Source organism: Anopheles moucheti, chromosome 3 (assembly GCF_943734755.1).
Source record: "Anopheles moucheti chromosome 3, idAnoMoucSN_F20_07, whole genome shotgun sequence".
Taxonomy (NCBI): Eukaryota; Metazoa; Arthropoda; class Insecta; order Diptera; family Culicidae; genus Anopheles; species Anopheles moucheti.
The window spans coordinates 24413266-24433952 of NC_069141.1; the positions used below are offsets into that span (position 1 = coordinate 24413266).

A 20687-nucleotide genomic window follows, 5' to 3' on the forward strand; every position below is an offset into this window, starting at 1 on the left:
TAAAATTCAGTGTCAGGGCCAAGGACTAATTAGTCACTTTCGAATAAAATGCAACAACTTCGACTTTCGATACATTGGCAACATTAAAATCTGTACTGTACAGAAAATGCCTCGATTATCACCTTGTTGATTATAAAGGATACAGAAACTATGGAGACCTGCACAAGAGATTATAGTTTAACTATGTTACACCTGGTTTCAACGTGTGCGAAAATTCGAGATACGCGAATCTACGCGGTGCACTAAAATAAAATATTTTGGGAACCATCCGTAATCGTAATATTCTGAAATTGAAAAACCTTCTTCAGAAAACGTTTTCGTTACTCAAGCATTGTTTTAAATTTTAATATCCGACATTACATAAAAAACCGTATAATCTTCCATGTCCAGACGGACAGTTTGTTAGTTGTGCGTATTTTGTCTTCAAAGTTTCACTCCGCTACTTGGGTCGATTGTAGGACTGTGATTCATCCTTGATCTGTTCGTATGTTGTTTGTAATCAAGTTTAATTCGTGTTTTTAACTTTTGTTCTAGGGTTTCAAAGAAAGAAAAATACTTATGCTTAATTAAAAAACAGTGTTACGAATTTCTGTCTGTTGTCGGTATATCAAGCAACCGCGATTATCCCATAACCTTGCTCTCAACTGTCAAAAGTGGCTTCCTCAGCTCGCTACTGTCAAATTCACCCGTCATGGACTAACCTTCGCTCGAAGTGAAAGAATGGTGTAAGCGTCGTTGGCAGCGCAAAATTGTGCTCGTGAGCTGCAACTTCTTATTTTACTGTGTGTTTGCTGTTAATAGTGAAAAGTGCAGAGTTAGTAAATCGGTACGATACGGTCCACTTATTAACCATTCGCACACACGTGCGTATGTGCGTTCAATCGACCCTCGGTCACATCACCGATTCACCTTCTTTTTCTAGACAGAACCCTACAACAGCGCTCATACACTGCAGAATCGTTGACGTTTAGCTATTACGCCTGCTCATTTTCTTGGCAATTTTCTACTTTTTCTGTGCTCTCGGATGCATCCCCAGTGTTTTTCTCGACCTGCCACTGGCTCGAAAAGAGCGAAACGTGAATTGCTAAATTAGTAGTGGGAAATCATTATCGGTAAATATTGGCCAAAACCGATCGAGCGACACTGCGGAAGTGGCGAAAGAAAGGGTCCTCCCAGGGATCGGTGGCAGAACAGAAACAAACGCAACAGCAACACCACCAACCACCCCAAAAGTGGATTGGACGCAGGGTCGGCTTTCGCTGGGGTAAGCCACACAGAACTGCACCGAACGAACCGGATCGTCCGGAAGGCGGCCCACCAACGAGAAAGTCAGTCACACCGGAGCGAACGGAGTCACCTGCAACCGGTGACGAAGCAAAGGAAGAAGAACAAGAAGACCGGCCGGTGGTTGCGGAACAGCTAAAGGGAACTATCGCTGCATCTCCCCGAAAGGCGCAGTCGAATAGATCCATTTTCAGTTCCCTTGTATTAGCAGCGCCCAAGCGTCGCAAGGCAAACAACATCCCTACCGGTGGCACTGGTGGTGGTGGTGTTGTTGAGGAACGCGGCGTCGGCATCGGAGAAGAAGAGCAGGGCACTGAACGACGACGTGGTGGAGGAGGCGGAGGTGTAGGCTTCCATCTGTTGACCCGCTTTCTAACAGTTCTCGGTGGAAAACGTGCGCAACGGACAGCTGCAAAAACGGGGAAAGAATTTCTTCCGACAGAGGGCTTAAAGTACGTATCCAGGCTTAGTCAGCCGAATGAAAACAAAGAACACCCCGTACCTAGTGTCCTTTTCCTGCACCTTCCCGTACAAGCACGGTAGCACCTTCTTTTGTCCTAATCCATCATTCTCCACGCACAAACACGTACCCGAGAACGGAACGGTGGTCCGATGAAGAGACGGGTTGAGTGCCATCCACCGTTCGGTTCTCTCGGTTTTCTCGGTTCCATAAAGGATTGTGGATAGTTCGATTAGTTTGGATCTTGTGGTGCTGTTATTAACAAAAAAGTGTGCGTAAAACACTGTTATGTGTGATTAATCCGGTGTGTAAGAAAAAAAGTTGGTTCCTTCCATCGGTGAGGAAAAATATTTTAATTGGCACCAGTCGTTGATTGCATCATCGGGTGACCTCCGGATGAGAGATACTTCCCATTCGAAGTTTAATTAGATTAATCGGTTCGAAACTGCTTGACGATAAATTACGCACACTGTAAACCTTTGATACAATGAACGATGCATGATAACAGGAGTGAAATGTGCCGTAACAATAATAGGTTGAGATGAGAAACGACACTATGACAAAGAACTGGTTGTGACCAACTTCTGTGACCAACGGGATCAATCACTGATGTCTCAATATTTTGGAAAATGGAAAAATTGTGATTTCTTTTAGATTTGCCATTACATGGCAATATTAATTGTTTTACCAGTTTTAAAAGCAAGTCTATAAATTACTACACTGCCACTGTAATAACCACATAACACAGCATTTTACCTTTAAAATGCGCCACCACTGCCAAATCATCCGGAAGCACCTAACTTGGAACCGAAATCCCAAAACCTTCCTTACTCCTTACCACGCTCGTCTTAGACAGAATGTTCATCCGATTGTTCTGAAAGTTTGTTTTTATTTCTCTCTTTCTCTGTTTCTATCCCGGTTCCCTAAATACTAATCGTGGCGCTTGTTTGCTCTCGACAACATCGCGGCTTCTTCCATTTTTTGATACCTGATGTCCCGCTCTCTTGAAATTCGTGCCAATTCGATATTTTGCAACACTATCTTCATCGCGCATCGCTTCCTAAACTCGGCTGCTGTGCGATCCTTCTCCATTACCGTGTGCGAATCCATCATCCTGTCTATCCGACGCGTGTGAACACCGTGACATGACGTCGCCGGAACCGGACCCGGAACCGAAATCAAAACGTTGTAAAATCTCTTATTCTAGCGTTATGGACTACGACAAAACGGTGGAAGCAATGGACACCCAGGACGACAATGAAATCGACCCGCCCAACATTCAGAACCTGGCAAACGCGGTCGCACCACCCACGGCCGCCGCCAACGGTGGTGGAGCAAACGCCGATGGTGGCGGTGAAGCGATGGCGTTAGATGAGCAGGATTTCATGAACGACGAGGTGCGTTCTGAGGCAACGTTCAGCTTTAGGATACCGAAGTTCAGCAGATTAACGGAATCCATCCTCTCACCACCGTACTACGTGCGCAACCTGCCCTGGAAGATACTGGCGATGCCGCGCAATAACGATAATGCGGTTACGCCCTGCAAAGGGCTCGGCTTTTTCCTGCAGTGCAATGGTGAAAGTACGAGCAACAACTGGAACTGTTCGGCATCGGCCGAGCTGCGGCTGATGAAGGTGGATCCACATGCGGATCCGTTCATACGCAAGATCCGTCACACGTTCTGCATGCAGGAGAACGATTGGGGGTTCTCGTCGTTCATGAACTGGGCGGAAATTCTGGACCCGGTTAATGGGTTCATCGATAACGATACGATCACGCTGGAGGTGTACGTGAATGCCGAACCGCCCCGTGGTATTTTCTGGGACTCAAAAAAACACACCGGCTTCGTGGGATTAAAGAATCAGGGCGCGACGTGTTACATGAACTCACTGCTGCAGACGCTCTATTTCACCAACCAGCTAAGAAAGGCGGTGTACAAGATGCCGACCGAGGCAGACGACGACTGTAAATCGGTAGCGTTAGCGCTGCAGCGCGTATTCCACGATCTTCAGACGCAAAATAAACCAGTCGGCACCAAAAAGCTCACCAAGAGCTTCGGTTGGGATGCGCTCGATTCCTTCATGCAGCATGACGTGCAGGAGTTTTTGCGCGTGCTGCTGGATAAGCTGGAAAACAAGATGAAGGGCACGAGTCTGGAGGGTACGATCCCGAAGCTGTTCGAAGGCAAAATGATATCGTACATCAAGTGCCAGAACATTGACTACACGAGCAGACGCACGGAGACGTTTTACGACATTCAGCTGAACATAAAGGGCAAGAAGAACATTCAGGAATCGTTTAAGGATTATATCGCAACCGAGATTCTGGATGATGATAATAAATACGATGCGGGCGAACACGGACTGCAGAAGGCGGAGAAGGGCATCCTGTTCCGGAAGTTCCCACCCGTGCTGCACCTGCATTTGATGCGCTTCCAGTATGATCCCATTTCGGACAACTCGGTGAAGTTTAACGATCGGTTCGAGTTCGACGAGATGATCAATTTGGATCCGTTCCTGGAGTCGGAGGAGGATACACCGGCCACGTATATCCTGCACGCAGTGCTCGTGCATTCCGGCGACAACCATGGTGGCCATTACGTGGTGTACATCAATCCGAAGAACGATGGTAAATGGTGTAAGTTCGATGATGATGTGGTGTGCCGGTGCAGTAGAAATGAAGCAATCGAACAGAATTACGGTGGGCATGATAATGAGCTGAATCTGCGTCACAGTAGCAACGCGTACATGTTGGTGTATGTTCGTGAATCCGTCGTCCATCAGGTGCTGGAAGAAGTGAAAGAGAGCGACATCCCGGAAGAGTTGCTCGAGCGTTTGAATGAGCAGCGTCGCATTCAGCAGGCGAGGCGCACCGAGCGTACCGAGGTGTCAAACTTTGTCAACCTCAATATTTTGCTAGCAGACTACATGGAGGTGCACCAGAAGTCGGATCTGTTCGATGCGACGACTGCCGCCTATCGTTCGCTAAAGGTGCGCAAAACGACGGACCTTGCGTCGGTGGTGGTGCAAGTCGGGCGAGCGTTTAAGGTTGAACCGGGCCAGTTCCGTTTGTGGGAGGTGAAGAAACCGGCCAGCCAGAAGCCCCACAAGTTCGAGTACATCGATCCGGCGTCAACGGAAACGTGCAGCAAGTATGCGTCACCGGAAACAAAGCACTCGTGCACGATCTTCCTGGAGCTTCCGCTCCCGGGACGAACCGAACTCGAACCGGCCAAGATCACGTTCGAGGACGTGCTACTATTCTTCAAGTTCTACGATCCGGTGGAGAAACGGTTGAACTATTGCGGTCATGGGTTGTATAAGCCATCGACAACGGTGGCTGAGCTGGTGCGTGATTTGAACAAGCGTGCCTACTTCGAACCGGACACCGAGCTACAGCTGTACGAAGTTGTTGACATCAACAAGGCGCAGAAGATCACGGACCAGTTCCAGGCGCTGCAGACCGCGATGTCGTTCCTGTGCCACGGTACAATCATTGTGTTTGAGAAGCTGCACCCACCGCAAGAGAACTTGGAGTTCCCGACGTGTGAGGCGTACTTTAAGGACCTGTTCTGTCGCATGGAGGTCATCTTTCTCGACACGCTCATCCCGAACGATACCGGCTTCACGCTGGACCTATCGTCCGAGTCAACGTACGACCAGATCGCGAAAGCCGTCGGTCGCCGCATCAACGTCAACCCGTACGAGATACAGTTCTTCAAGAGCAAAAACTACAGCGATCTACCCGGGCAGCCGCTGTCGCACAGCTTCGGTGGATCGCTCCGAGAGGTGTTGCAGTACAGCAAAACCAAGACGATACGCAAGCTGTTCTACCAGAAGCTTTCGATCAACATCAACGAGCTGGACAACAAGAAGCAGTTCCGCTGCCTCTACCTGATGCCGAACCTGAAGGAGGAGAAAGAACTGATACTGTACCCGAACAAAAACGGCACAGTGCGCGATCTGCTCGAGGAGGCCCGAAAGGTGATCGAGTTTGCTGAGGCGAGCACGAAGCAGCTGCGAATTTCGGAACTCTCGAAGAACCGGCTGTCACCCGGACCATCCGACGATACGCCACTGGACCAGCTGCACGACTACACGGAAAATCCGTTTGTGCAGAAGTCTAGCATCGGCAACCAGACGATGTACCGCATCGAGGAGGTGGCCGAAGACGAGGTGCAGTTGGGCGAGCACGAGATGCTAGTACCGGTGCTGCATTTCACCAAGGACATTTCTAGCGTGTTCGGCATCCCGTTCTTTATCCGCACCGTGCAGGATGAAACGTTCGCCTCGCTGAAGGAGCGCATGAAGAAAAAGTTGGGCGTATCGGATAAGGAGTGGGAGAAGTATCGGCTAGCGATCATTACCGAGCACATCGACTACATCGACGACGAGATGATACTGATCAAGCTGGAAACGTTCCGGGGCGATCCGAGCGATCCACATTCGCGGACCTTCCTCGGTTTGGAGCACATCAACAAAAACACCAAACGCAGCAGGTTCAACTACATGGAAAAGGCGATCAAGATTTATAATTAGACAAGACAAAATCACAAAATCACAGAGCTCAGTGAATGGCCTTTCCCACCACCATCACCCCACTTTGCCCGCTAGCATCACCACCGTTTAGCTCTGCTGCCTTTTCTATTGGGCAGTGAGTAGTTGTTGAATGTTTTTTTTGGGAAAGGAAGTGAGTGTGCTCTAACAAAATTTTCGTTCGTTCGTTCGATTGTATTTGAATTACGTCGCACGTTTCGCTCGGATGTTGTTGCGATTATTCACCCGATTCGGAAACTCCAAGATCCCAACTAACGCGAGGATGTGTGTCACTAGGATGGACCAAAAATGCTTCGGCTGAATGTCCCGCGCATAGCGAGAAGACGGCAGGATAATTAGTTATTTTATTGCACAGTCTTAGGACAGATGAGGGCAATTATAGTTGCGCGTGTTTCATGGTTTATGGTTTAGTAAGGAATTAGGGATTCAGCAGGATTCGGGGACATTTTCATTTCTCTCGATGGAGCCCAGGTTGTTTTCGGTGCAGGTATGATTTGAAACAGGTTCAAATTAAATCTGTGATATTGTTCATTGCTTTTGAATTGGATTGGAATTGTTTTTGATCGGTTTTGAGCGGTGTCATTTTTTTCAGCGCCGCTCTTTGTGTACATTAACTTGAATTGAAAATTATTGAACATTGAACAAATAAACAAATTTATCCGTAACTTGTAGGTCACTGGGAACACTTTTAAAGTCATTTTTTAAAATCATGAATTTCCAATCGGGAAAGCTTTATGTATGTTTTTGTAGTATTTTCGTTAGAGGCGATATTATATTTTGCTATGTATACAATTAATATAATTCAACTGAAATCGCGGTGTTCTTCTTTCGCTCTGTTGCTCTTCGTGTTTTCTTGCTGGTTGGTTGGTCTGCCTTACGATCGTTTCTTGGTTGCTCTAAGGAACTTTACAAATTACAATACTCATCGTGATTGTAAACCGGAGTTCGAAAATATGAAGTTGAGGATTGGGCTCTCAAGCATCTGCATTGATAGATAACATTGGTCTGTTACATGCAAAACCATGGTGATGATGATTATTGCTAGTAGAAACATATGAAAAAGCATATGAGTGTGGTCACCTCGAACAAGTGCCACGAAGATTAAAAGATGCTGATCAGACTAGGCAACAAAACGAATTATAAAAAAACACAACCTTGAACATTATAGATAGAAGGGGAGCGAGTAAGTGGAATAATGGACAAGTGGCTATTGTTGAACAATGAAAACTATAGGTAACAAACACACACGTGGTAGTGATCCTGATGTAGGGAAGCTAACGATAAGTTAATGTACAGATTTACACATGGCCAACCGCATATAGGCGAAGAAGGCGCCGCTCAGCCTGGATTAGTCTTGGAAGGGTGTTACCAGGTTTGAAACATGGTTTACAGGTGCCGCTGGATCTTGCAAATCCGGTTAAGGAATTTCGGTACACTTTCGTACGTCACCCATGAACGTCAAATGAGGGAATATTTTTTCTGTTGCTAGCAGCTAACGCAGCTGCTTACACGAGAGCGAAATAAATCGAAAGACTAACATGTTCTGTATAAGAATTCAAAAACATCGATCGAAGGACGAATGGAACGGTTGAGTGAATTGAAGCGTGGGTTCGCGTGTGTAGTGGCAGTGGCGAGATGCTGAGATATAATAGAAGTTTAAAAGGATACGACTAAATTTAAACACACAATGTCTACTGTGCACGGACGTGCACTCGGTTACAAGAGACGCTGCGATATGATGATACGGACGGCAAAAGAATGATCGAGCAATTGGATTGATTCGACCGAAGCCTAAGATAAGATCACACATAGTACTGATACAAAAACCTCCGTAGTCTCTGATCAGGACGGTGAAATCGCAAATGCGAGAGGAGGGAATACGGCTTAGTCGAAAAGACACCTTTAGATGAAATTAATTATTGCAAAAATTACGCAATTAAGCTCCAAACTTGTGTGAAAAACAGTGGGACGTACCCCCAGACTCTTCGAAGTGGCAAAACGCTAACAAAACAACAGATATGTTAATTCGGTATGTATTGTTGTATATATACATACGAATTCTTATTGTGTGTTTTAGCAATGGAAATCAATTGTGTGCGATGAAGTTTGTATGTTTTTACACAATATTGCGCTTCAATTTGCTTTAAAAGAAGGAATCGGATATTCCATGGTGAAATCCTAGCGAACGAATGAAGCTAGTACGGCGAAGACATTTTCCCTATCCGATCGAACTAATCTAACGATCGGCAAATGTTAATACACTTGTCCACGCGCGAAGTAAGCTTATTACTTTCACATGCGTAAACTTGTTCTCAACAGTCCCACTTGCCGGTCGCTCTTGCTGCTGTGCTCTGTGTATTTGGGATGCACTTCGCAAATGACAGCTAAACGATTGATTAATACAGATTACAAACAAAATGAGAGAAAAGGTGTGGAGATAAATTCGAATGCCGCCGCTCAGAGACTAGGAAAGTTAAGGCAAAACATTAAAAAAAAACGCAAGAACATTGCGAACGATATAAAAATGCAAGCTAAAAAAAATAATAAAAGGTTATAAAAATAAATGCTACTTGTTTTCTATTCTATCTGGCATATGAATGCTTTCGTTGTGTACTTTCTTTTTTGTTGTTCGAAAACATTTCTATTTGCATTTGTTTCTTACGTTTATAATTTATGTTAGTGATTGAAGAGTTCCGAAATTATTGTTTGATTTAATACGTTTCCTTTATGCTTTCTATGAAAATTTTACTTTAATTGTGTTTGTGCATTGAATTTGATAATATTGCATCATGTGTTGGTCACCCAACCCAGTGAGTGGCTTCGAAAAGTAAGGCGGAATCTAAAGATGAAGTGTGAGAGTAAAGTTATCTCTTCTTTTCCTTGGAGGTTGACGAAATCGGCCAAACAGTGAAGAAGTACCTGGACAAGATGGAATTTGTTAAGCGAAAATGTCTATTTGGACTGCAAGTCAGATATCCAAATTTGGATCTCCTTCAAGAACACTTCGAATGGTTCTCAAGAGCAATGGAACTTATAACGGAAAACCTTAAACGAAGGAACAAATCCTAAATATTCCTAAAAATTCAAAATTCAATCCGGGTTCTCCCAATTGAGAACCTTGAAGATCCTGATGGAAAGTTGCTTTCCGAATTGGTTAAAGCTAACATTTTACCAAAGATCACCAACGCAATGGAACTCAATGCGAATCCAGTATATTCGAAATGCAGTCCAGGATCTTTCAGATGGAGTGGCCCGGTGGCTTGATAGTAGCGGGATCGGACCAACCTCCCGTAGGCAAGGACTGACTATCCAGCCTCGCGGTAAAATAAGTCTTGGTAAACCAGAAATTGTAGAAACTTTTCCGACTGGTTTAAAGATGACGTTTTACCGAAAAGATCATCAACACTTTCAGTGGTGTACAGGTAGTAAGCTTTTATTAGCACAAACTTCAAATGACGAACTTTGTTAAATGAAAGTGTCAGTCGAGGCTTTCCCGGTCTGAGCAGCCGGTCAGATCTCCCAGAATTGCATCAGGAACGTCACAACAGCAATGTAACTTATAACGGAAAACCTCGAATGACGGAACAAATCCAAAATATTCGAGGCAGTGACAGTTAATCTCCAAAGTCACGAAGAAGCTTAAAAAAATGCTGGTAGTAAAACGTTCTACAGGCTGTATTGATTTATTTTTACCAGGTAACCAGCTGGTCAAGTCCATGTTACAGGGGTTTGAGAGTCCGGATGGGAATTTTCCCGCGGTCCTATCGTGTGAAGACAGGTTCCGCTACCAATACACCACCCACACCGACCCCACCGAGGCAATTGTCTTAATTACTTTTTCTTAAATCGCCATTCAAAATCAATCCATTTTGAATCATGTCCATTTAAGCGTACGTTACTGTAAACTAATTTAAATAATTAGACATTGTCACCTAATCACACCCCCTTAACGAGGTAGGAGTTTATTAATAATTTCCTCCCTGCAGGATATTGCCTTAATCAATACAATTTCACATTCATTAGCGATGGAACTAGGAGTTTTTTTTTTTAATTTACTTCTGAACGTGCCCAAGAACACTGCCACGTCGTATCGTGCTTCCGGCGTAGAAAGGTTGAATATATGGGTTTGGTGTCTTCCGAGTTGGTGCTTCCTGTGTTGGCAAATCGATTTATCTAATCTTTTTCTATCACTTTCCTCCCGTTTGGCTGTCCGCAAAGTGGGAAAAGAAGTCGGTAAATCCATCATCATCATCAAAAACACAATCCGCCTTCCTCCCAGGGACCGTCGGCTCCGGCTTAATTTTCCTCCCATTCTTCTTGCCTCCGGAACGGAACGGAAGGTCACTCGGTTGATTTTTGGTGGGTGTGTTTCAGGAAAGTTGCCAGCACTGATATTGCATGTTGGTGTGTGCAACGTGACGGGTCATTAAAAGGTGCTCGGCTCTAATCAGCTGTAACCCCCCCTCCCAACCATTTTTGTTGCATGGGAAACGATAGCGCGAACGGGAAGGGGTGGGGGAGGGGGGGGGATGTTTATGATGGGGGTGCTAAAAAGAGGATGAAAAGAAGAAACTCACTAAATACTAAACAAAATAAAAACATGCATCGAGATGAATAGAAGGGGAGAGAAATAGAGAGAGAGAGTGAGCTAATGTGCGAGAGAACGGAGAAGATTCTATAGTTGACCGCGCGACATTGGTGGCCACGCGGTTTGAAATACCCGCGAAAGAATGTCGCGATCGAGTCTGGTGTGTGATTCCGATGTCACGGTACCCGGCAGTCAGTCGGTCGCCATTGTTCGGTTTCGTCGCCTGCTCTGTTTGCTCCCATGCGTTATTGGGGAACGATAGGAGCGCGCAAAGCAATACAAAACATTAGGAAAATAGGTTGTAAAGTCGTTACATTTGACATCACACGAACTCGTGTGTGAACTTGCATCCGGTATATTGTAACAGTTTGTGCAAGTGCAATATGTTTGTGAGGGTTAGTGAGTGAAAGATGCATTATCATCCGCGAACGGTCGATGTTTTTGTCATGTGTGGATGGTATCGTTTGTGTCCCCATCTGTCACTCTCTATAGAAGATATCAAGTTAGTTTTTTCTTCATTGGAACGATCCACAAATTTTGATAACAAGTTCCGTCGTCGTGGATCGTTTGAAGATCATCACACACGGGAGGTTTAGCCTTGGAAGTGCTGGAATTGGCCCGAAATCTTTCAATTCTCTCTGTCTCGTCACATCCAAGCAGATGTTTTTAGCGTAATGTGTGTGTGTGTGTGCGTGTGTTGAGTTTCCGTTGAGATTATGACTTAATTAACTTTACTGCCCCCCGATAGCGACGGTTTTTCGATACATTTTCGCGGCTTGCTTCATTCATCAAGCGCGCGTTCGCTTGTTGATCGATAATGTGTGCGTGCTATAGAGTGTAGTCTAGTCGCCAAAAACCGTCGAAAACATCGTTAATGATGGCGTGAAAGAATAAATGTATGTGTGGTTTATTTTTAGTGTCTCACCCCCATCCCCAAAACCACAACCAAACGAGACAGGTCCTTCGCAAAGGCAAACGTGGAAAGGGGGGAATATGAATCGGGTGCCGGGATTTTGGACTATCCGAATGCGACCGGAATGTCATAAATTTGCCGGGCGGGGAGAGGAAGCTGGCAGTTCTGATATCTGCCCGAAGAAGAAAGGGGTTGAATTGGTTGTGTTGTGTCGCCATCGCGGTGCGTCTGTTTGCGTGGGGCTAGTGAAGTTGATAAACAAACTGATAGCAGGTGCGCTCATGTAAGAGAACCACCGGTGGTGTGTTCGCTAGAACGGGTTTTGTTCGAAAGGTTTTTGGTGATAAAATGCATATGTTTAACGTGGCCCCGGCGGTATCTTTCGAGTGCGATGTTCTGTGTGCTTTCGCCCGTGCATACCGGAACAGTGCGGTCAAGGTTTCTTTTTCCATGTCGTCAAGATGGTGCGTGTTTTTTTTTAAATTTTGTTCCCACTTTCTAGACGCTTTCTGTGGTTTATTATCAGGGGTTTAATAAAAGTATTGCAAATTTAGATTTTTTTATTGAAGTTTCACTGCTATCAACAGGTTTTTGTTGCTGTTGTTGCAAATTTTGATAAGGAATTTGTACGAAAAATGACAAAATAAGGTCACCATCTACGCTTGTTAAAAGCTTTTTGTTTAGATTTCTGCCCTACATCTGTTTACCGCTAGAACTGCCAAGGAATTTCGCGTTTTTATTGGTGGATTGATTGATAAACAGTTTGAAAGTGCTCAATTTTCTTGGCTGTTGTGACTGTAAAATGGAAATATAAAACATCTCATAATGTATGTGATTGAAAGAAATTTGAGCCATAGTGTTTTGATCAATGGTTCGAAAAGAGTCATTCATGGGAACAGTGAGGAGTCATTCGAATCATGAGCCAATTCTCAAAAGATCAGTGAATTAGATATGCATTCAACCACAAAGCTGCATAATTTTACGCAATTTGTTGTTACATCTTCTACAATATCATATGTCAAGTAGTACTACCAGCCTTCGATTACAACGATCGATTTAAATAAAACTTTAAATGTTGAGTTCTAATCTACAATTCGTCAAATTGATTGACAATGGCGAAAATAATCGAAAATTCAGCAGTCTAGCCATCAAATACATACAAAGTTTTTGTTTTATAAGAAGCTGTAAAGTAAATATGCGCAAGTTCGTGAATCTGCAGGGATTTCACTTTTTTCTAAGAATCATCGCTCTTCAGAGATTTAATTCTTTAAGGCTATATAAAAATAGTAATACAAATAAAAATAAGATTCTCTCTTTCAGTTTAGAAATTTACTCAAAATAATTGACTGGAGTCAAAATGACTAATCCGGCAGTTCTAGTGTTAAATGTGTTTTCAAACGGAGTCGAATTGTTCTTAATTGCCTTATCATTATCGCTGTTATGATTGCTGACTCTTTATTTTTTAATTATCTTCTTCGTTTCTTCTTATTGGAGAATAACGACCTGTCCGTAATACTGATTAGGTAATCATAATGTCAACAAACATGCAAATTCTTAATTAAGACGTTAATAAGAAATTTTAGCCTTAATTTAACATGTTTGACAGATGATACAAAACAACTTTACTGCTGTTAACTCTATGTTTCACCTCAATTAGAGGCAATAGAAATACTAAACGACAAAAAACACAAACTTTATTGCAGCTCAAGCCGTGTCAAGAATTATTCAACAGTCCGTTCTGCTGCATTAGCATGTGCAATTGCAGTTTGGGAGGGTGGGAGGGGGTGGGTTTTCCCCCTCTTTGCACAGCAATAAAACGGTCATTGCAAAGTCCGCCAAATACAGCAATTGCCCGTTGTGTGGCGTTGTGTTGGACCGTCCGTCAATCTTTCGCTCTCCCGTGCAGCACGTGGAGGACGTCAGGGTTCGGTTGGGACACGCAGCACCGCACCGTGGGTGGAATAGATGCTCGTGGTCGTAAGAAATGTGAGGTGCAAACGGAGATGCAGATTTGACTGGCAGCCGCCACCACCACGGCACACCGCGATCATTGCGACGAACGATGCGTGTCGTCGATTCTTGAGAAACACAGCCCCCTGTACCTCTCCCGAAAGACGTGCGTGTGTGCGCCCGCGTTGGTTTGAGATTTTATTTTAAATTTTAAATTGTGACAGAAACGACCGGGATTGCTGTGTGACTCGGTAGTTTGGTTGTTTTTTTATTTTTACAACGGTGGAAATCCATTTCGTTTCGCCTTCTATCAACCTTCTGGTGTATGGGTTTTTTTGTCCCCGTTTTGCATGCGGCACCCGGTCAGTTAGGCGGTCACCGGCCAGACCAGGAAAACACACCCTCACGGATCCGATCCGTGGTTGCAGTTTCGTCTATGTTGGTCGCGTTTTAAAGTTTCCACTGACACAGTGTCTAGTGCATCGGGTCTAATCATGCCGTCAGCTGCAACTGCAACCTATTCTTAAACTTCGAAAATTGTTATTTATTTTAATCAAATGTTATCTTTAATTTTTTTTAACTCGCTTTACGTTTGTATATTAGGCATTATAAAACGATTAATAATTAATCATAATAGTTGCTGATATGATTAAATATCTGTACTTGCCTTAAATGAGATTTATTGTATCATACAAAAAGATTTTCCTGATGTTTGCTGAAGAAATAATCATCATATTAAATAAATAAAACATAAAAAATACATAACAAACAACATTCTCAAGGATAAAAGATAATAATAAAGATTAACGTTTTGATTTGATATGAAATTAAAAGAAAACAATTTTTTTACTGAAAGTAAATTCCCTAACTTTACAATTTTGGTTCATCAACAATAACTAAACACAGTTCTATTTGCTCCCACTATCCCTTGCATTGCGGGTTTTGCGTTACACGCCCGTTCTCCGTGGCGCCCAGAATTTGTCCCCGACGAAACGCCAACGGAGATGCTGAGTTGCAGCCAACGTCGGCTGCCCCCAGATGTTGGCCGGTACGCGTAAACGGGCCCATTGGCCCACGTCAAGACGCTAAGCAACTTGATCAACGCCCAAGACATCCAGCTTTTTTCCTGGTGCTCTGTTACTGCCAGCGGTTGAGGAGAAGCTTGGTGTTGTGGGCAGGAAGTTTGGGTGTTCTTTTTTCCCTACTTGTTGCCAACCCATGATCCTCATGACACAGCCCCTCCGAAGCACGAGAACAAATCTCGTGAAAAACGGTTTTCATTCCATTCGCAGTTCTGTGCCGATCGCGGAACGTACCGCTCGGTGGCGGTGTGTATCGTTCGGCGTTTTCGGGACAAGTTAGTGCCGAGTACGCAATTTTCGGTCGATTTTATTCGGTTCCGTTGTTACAAAGTTGAATCGCTACCGTAATCCCTGCAGCATTCGAGGTTTTTGTTTCGGATTTCGGATCGCCTCAGTGAAGAGTGCTGTTTTATGGCGTACCTTAGGAAGATCCTTCTCCCGTCAAGGAATAGTTGTGACAAAAATTAGAACACTGTTTTTATGTTGTTACTTCGGTTCTTATGTTTTTGCTTTTTCCCTTCGCACAAACATAGAGCCCAGTCGTTAAATCGATCAGCGCGAGCAGAGAAGATTACTGTCGGCAAGGATGTTTTTTTTCCTATTTTGTCCCTTTTCTTGGTGTATTTTCACAAACTCTGACAAACTCTGTGTCGCCTCTGTTTTCCCTCTGGTGACGAAATGTCCGTCCCCCGACCGGACGGACATTAGCCGTGGGACATGTTTACAAACATCGTGCAAACACCTCCGATCGGTCTAACCGGAACCCATCCCCATCCGCTGATGTGCTCCCCCCGATTCCTCCTCTGCTCCCTTCGCATTCGTGTGCGTTGGCGATCGTGCGTTTCAGTGCGACGTGACGATCCGCCGGCTCGTCACGGAGAAAATAGCACCATGTAACAGCGATTAATTAGCAGTGATGCGAATGCCGTCAATTCGGTCAATTCCGGACCGGTGTTCTAACAAGTGTCAAGCGTCCACTTCCCACATTCAATTGTCTCCGCGGTGGTGTTGTTACGTTGCGCGATGGAATTTCTGCTGTGGCAGTAGTGAAAACGAGCGGCAATAGGCTGTCGAATGATCTTGAAGCAGTTGTAAAAAGTATTGTGTGTTGTTCGAGTGGTATTTTATGGTAGCAATTTGGAATTTATGTTTGTTCATAAAGTGGTGGGACGTTTGGATGAGTATCGCTTTAATTAAACGGTGTAGTGTACTCTTTAAATTTTATCATTATTAATTGTGTTTTTTGTTGTAAAAAAATATCTTTGGAGTGTTTATTTTAGCGTACATTCATGCATCAAAAGTTAAAGACCGAAAAGAAAAGCAATATTTTACTGCTCCAAGTAAGGTCTAAAAACGCCCAACTTTTTCAAAGTTGGTGAACATCGTAACTGAAATTGTTAAGATTTTTAAATTCTACAAATATCTTTATGTCATCGTACGCAGTCGTTTTTTTACTGTTATTCTTCGGCTCAATCTTTTACGTCCATTCTTGAGTTAAACATTTTGAGTTATTTTCACCTTCAATGAGTTGTAAACTTTCCATTTTTCAACATAACCTAAAAATCCAACGTACGATATCAGGTAATTTAGAGAATATTGGGGGAAATTTACCGGTTTTGTTCTAATTTCAATGGTACGGCCTCTGCAATCCCCTCCAATCAGCAAGTTACCATTTTGAATTGCCACTTTGCGCCTGGTGTAGTAACCTTAGGAGCCTTCCAATACAGGCAAAAAGAGAAGACTTTTTGTTGCAAAACAACAGGAGAATAAATGGGGCGCCCCGGTTCTAACCCCAGGCCTTACAAAAAATGGATAAATATTTAAAACCCGTAACTTGAGCGCTTATACGTTACCCAAATGGAAGATAAAATAAAAAACAAATATTACGATCACTTTCTTTCATGGTAATAAGTAGACAAGCCCCCCGAAATTAAATCAGCAAATAGAGACATCTTGATGCTGTGATACATATTCACCTCTACATGATACCTCCAAACGGACAGCCCGGTTGTTCAACTTGTGTGGCAAACCGTGTGGTGTTGGGTCTGCATTTATTTTTAGAGATAACACAATTGTTCCGACTACGCTAGTTTTAATTTCGCGTATTAATGGTACATTTGTTCCACGCGTGTGTCCGACTGACAAATGAAAGCAACCAGCAGAACGTGCAGCATATATATATATATTAGTATCCTTCCACCCTGGTAGTCTGTTCGCTGATCCTCTGGCCCTCGCGATTAGTTAACGTATGATTGGCCTCTTTGGCTTAACATCTACCGACCAGCACCACCAGTTGGTGTCAATTTTCAAAGGTTTGTGCTACCGGGGGTTTCCCACCGTGGCCATTAAGCTTCAGCAGCCTGAAGTGAACTGACCTGAAGTGGTGTGGTACCTTAGTGAGAAGAAAATTCTTTTTTCCTCTCCTCACCCTCACCCCTAGCTGCCCTCGGTAAGGAAAATTGCCCCAGAAATGCTGAGGGTTTTTGGTGGGTCGGGAACATAATTTATGGCAAATAAAGCGACGTCGGTAGCCACACGAGATCATCCGTGCTGTGTGTGTTCACGCAATGGGCCATACGCCTTCTCCGTCGAGCGGGGTATTTTTTGTTGCTGGGTGGTGCGTAAATTAGATGGTTTTGAATCATTTTTCATCTTTTGCTTCCCTCGGACCTCACTCTCCCTGCGTGTACGTGTGTGATACCGGTTGTGTTTGTGTGTTTTTTCAATAACTCAACGTAGTGCTGATACGACACGATTTAATGTGTAGACCGATTTTTACGCCCCAATAGCAGTGTGCAGTTTTAATTTATCTGGTTAGTGGATGAAAATTAAAATGGTTTCATAATTTATCTGGTTTTATTTTATTTTAATTTATCTGGTTAGTGGATGAAAATTAAAATGGTTTCATAAAAGCTAAGGTAAACAACACAATTTTCAGTCAAACTTACGGTTCCACATACATACAAACATCCAGTGCTGATCGAAATCGTGCGTTGGGGGTTGTTTTCCCAGCTGTGGCAGCATGCGAATCAAGTTTCATTTCCAACTGTAACTTCAAACGTCCAAGCAGCCAGTGAAAACAAGAATAATAAAGATCGCAAGCGCCACCCTCGTCGCCTCGCCATCAATCGATCGTATTGTTGTTTGTCGTTCTGTGGTGAGACCGTCTGGTCAGTTCTGGTGGTGGTTTCGCGCGGATGTTGTGCGAGGTGAATCGACTGAATCGACGGAACCACGATGGATCGTACGTGCTACGGAAAATTTGATCCAGGAGCGCGCCAACCGTACCGCTGTACGCTAAGGGACCGCGGAATTGCACCGGGATGTAAGTTTTTATCGGGAATAGGTCAAGTGATCGCTAACACTAAAATTATATTTGTACTAATTCTGAATGGGGAGAAAATTTTGAATTTAACTTAACTACAAATTTAACTACATCGCCTTTAAGATTAGAATCGTCAATGAGTCAACTGAATCAACTTACAATCCCTAGCAATGTGGCTATTCAATTAGCATAAGCTCAGTAAAGTCAGTAAATTTTATACTTTAACTTCAGCTTTTGAGATCCAATTGTGTTATAGTTTACAACACTTTAAATGTATTTGCTCTATAGCCTGTAGAATAATTTTGGCAAACAAACTATTGTTCAAATTTACAGTGAAATGATATTTAAATTACTTAAGTATCCTCACTACAGGGGGATACCAAACTCGATTCCTCGGGTTATTTATTTATTTATTCCATGATGACGGCTTTTGTCGTATTGATTCCTCGATTTAATATGATTTAATAAATAATAACCGGAATCAAACTCTCAGCCCTTTTTTTTGTATGTGATTTGACGTTTCGAGGCTTATGCTCTTACAGCTCCACATACAAATGGCAAACCAAGTTAAGCTTAGGAAAAAAGGATTAGATTGTTTTCCTAATGAAAGCTTCGATCAGCTACTCGACAAATGTCACATTTTGTGCCAAAAATGTGAACAAACAGTTTTAAATGAAAAGAACAAAAAAGATTTTTTTTAAATGCCAGAATTGCTAAAAAACTGTCTAACTTTTGGTATGATCTGCCCCAATGTTGGGATACTCTATCGTCTGGACCGTCTCTCGTATCTATGAATTACTTAGAATCTTCTACGTAGAAAAAAAATAGTCTAATAAGTCAGCAATCGTAGACATAACCTAGCAAAAATTATTACCCCAAGAACAAGAGGAAACCAAAAATGGCAGGGCATTACACTAAAAATGTGGATGTATACGCTGTGAACCATATTGGTTAGCCTTCAGGAACTCTTTTACTTAACATTTTTAATTATTCTATTGAGGTTGTTCGAAAGATGTTGATGTCAGTTGGTTGCACAAGTAGTAATGTGAGAGACAGGAGCATTTCAATCTAACTTTAGTTTGATCTTCTATTTGTCATCCAGAGCTGAAACGAATGCTTCCGTGTAATTTAGGAACTTTAGACAAATTTTTGAAAATCTTTACAGAAAAATAATGATCTCTTCAGTTGAAAATATTGCTTTTTTATGATGCGACTAGCTTTATGTATTTATTTTACATGTTAAACATAAACTATACACACGTTCATTCCATTCTTTTCCACCCCTGCAAAAGTTTAAAGCTCACTAGCTAAGCCATAACTTCCAAAGTTCACCAATAGATGGTGCGCTCTCAGTGTTCTCTCGCAGGTCGATCGTCTGGATAAAGATGTTATTTCGTTAAACACGTGGTTTCAGGTGTAGCTATTTAAATTCCAACGACAATTTAAAAGCAACACCCAACGAGCTGGCCCTGTCTACATTCGTTCTGCGGCCGATCGGGGGGTTCTTGCTCGTTCATGCGTGGGCCACCGCCTCCAAAACCACGGCGCGACCATGTGTTGTGCTGCGGCTCTGAGGTCATACGTTGAAAATGGCATTTATCCGACACCTTTTTCAGGTGCTGCCCGGTACCGCGCCGGTGTGGATATGGGGTGATATCGCCCGGGTGAAACGAGGCCTGTCGCTTCCTGTCGCCATTGCTTTTGTCCACGTCGATGATGTCATCAATGTACACATGAATGCCACAGCTAACAAAACCGTGGCGTCTTTGGGTAAATGGCTTTACCGTACCGGTGTCTCCCCTGTACCATGTGTCACGCAGTTTCTTTTCCTCCATTCGACAGCGCTCCAGGGGAGTGAAATTCATTCAATTTTGCTTGGTACTCTTTTGCGCCGGCGCTGACAGGGTCAGGATGGGATGGAAGGGATGGGGGATGTTTACTGTATTTGTGTGTTAGTGAGTAATCGATCACTTGGCAATCGATTTGTTTACGCTCATCGCTAAAGCGCACGATTCATTTTGAAAAACCCTTTAGATATACATAATATTTTAAGGGTTGTAAGGATATTTTTAATTTAAAAAAGGTATAAAAGACAGCTGAGTAGTTAAAGGGGTTCTGGATTTTTGTTATTGCCTCAGGACAATTTTAGTTAACTTTAATTGGCTTTTTGTTTTGTTTTGATTTTTTTAAAATAAAATATTTCTAGTAGAATGTTTGTTTAAATTTTTAAAAGAAATGATTCCAAAGACACAATTCACTCCTTTGTTTCACACTGTAATCTTCGATCTATGTATTCCAAATGATCCATATCGAATTTGAACTCCAACATAATGGTAATGCTGCTTAAAAACATAGCTCGCCTGAAGTTCCTTTCTATGTGGACGTGAATACGCATTCCAATTCCAATCCACTCAAAACCCGGCCTGACCAATCATCCACTCACTCAAGCGCACAAACCATCGTAGCTTCAGAGTCGCTCTCGGTCCAGGTTCGCCCGTATGCTTTCCCTTTCGGCCCACGAAAGACTGC

At 43.3% G+C, this 20687-nt stretch overlaps 2 protein-coding genes across 4 annotated transcripts in view; both read left to right on the plus strand.

Moving 5' to 3' along the window:
- The window catches only part of LOC128304474 (leupaxin), a 56744-nt gene that overhangs the window by 5557 nt on the left and 30500 nt on the right, over nucleotides 1–20687 (plus strand). For 2 of the 3 annotated variants that reach the window (XM_053041665.1, XM_053041669.1), the window contains exon 1: nucleotides 18042–18158. The exons of the other annotated variant lie outside the window; for it this stretch is intronic. In XM_053041665.1, the coding sequence (XP_052897625.1) occupies nucleotides 18071–18158 (88 nt within the window). In that variant the 5' untranslated portion in view covers nucleotides 18042–18070. Of the gene's footprint in view, nucleotides 1–18041; nucleotides 18159–20687 lie in introns of those variants that run through there. 3 annotated transcript variants of the gene reach the window in all.
- Nucleotides 1090–6913, plus strand: LOC128304473 (ubiquitin carboxyl-terminal hydrolase 7). Its single transcript, XM_053041664.1, has 2 exons — nucleotides 1090–1736; nucleotides 2952–6913. The coding sequence occupies exon 2, from the start codon at nucleotides 2956–2958 to the stop codon at nucleotides 6280–6282; it is 3327 nt and encodes a 1108-aa protein (XP_052897624.1). The 5' UTR covers nucleotides 1090–1736; nucleotides 2952–2955; the 3' UTR covers nucleotides 6283–6913.

Coding starts and splice junctions, on each gene's coding strand:
- LOC128304473 (XM_053041664.1), top strand. CDS start 2,956: ATGGACTACGACAAAACGGTGGAAGCAATGGACACCCAGGACGACAAT.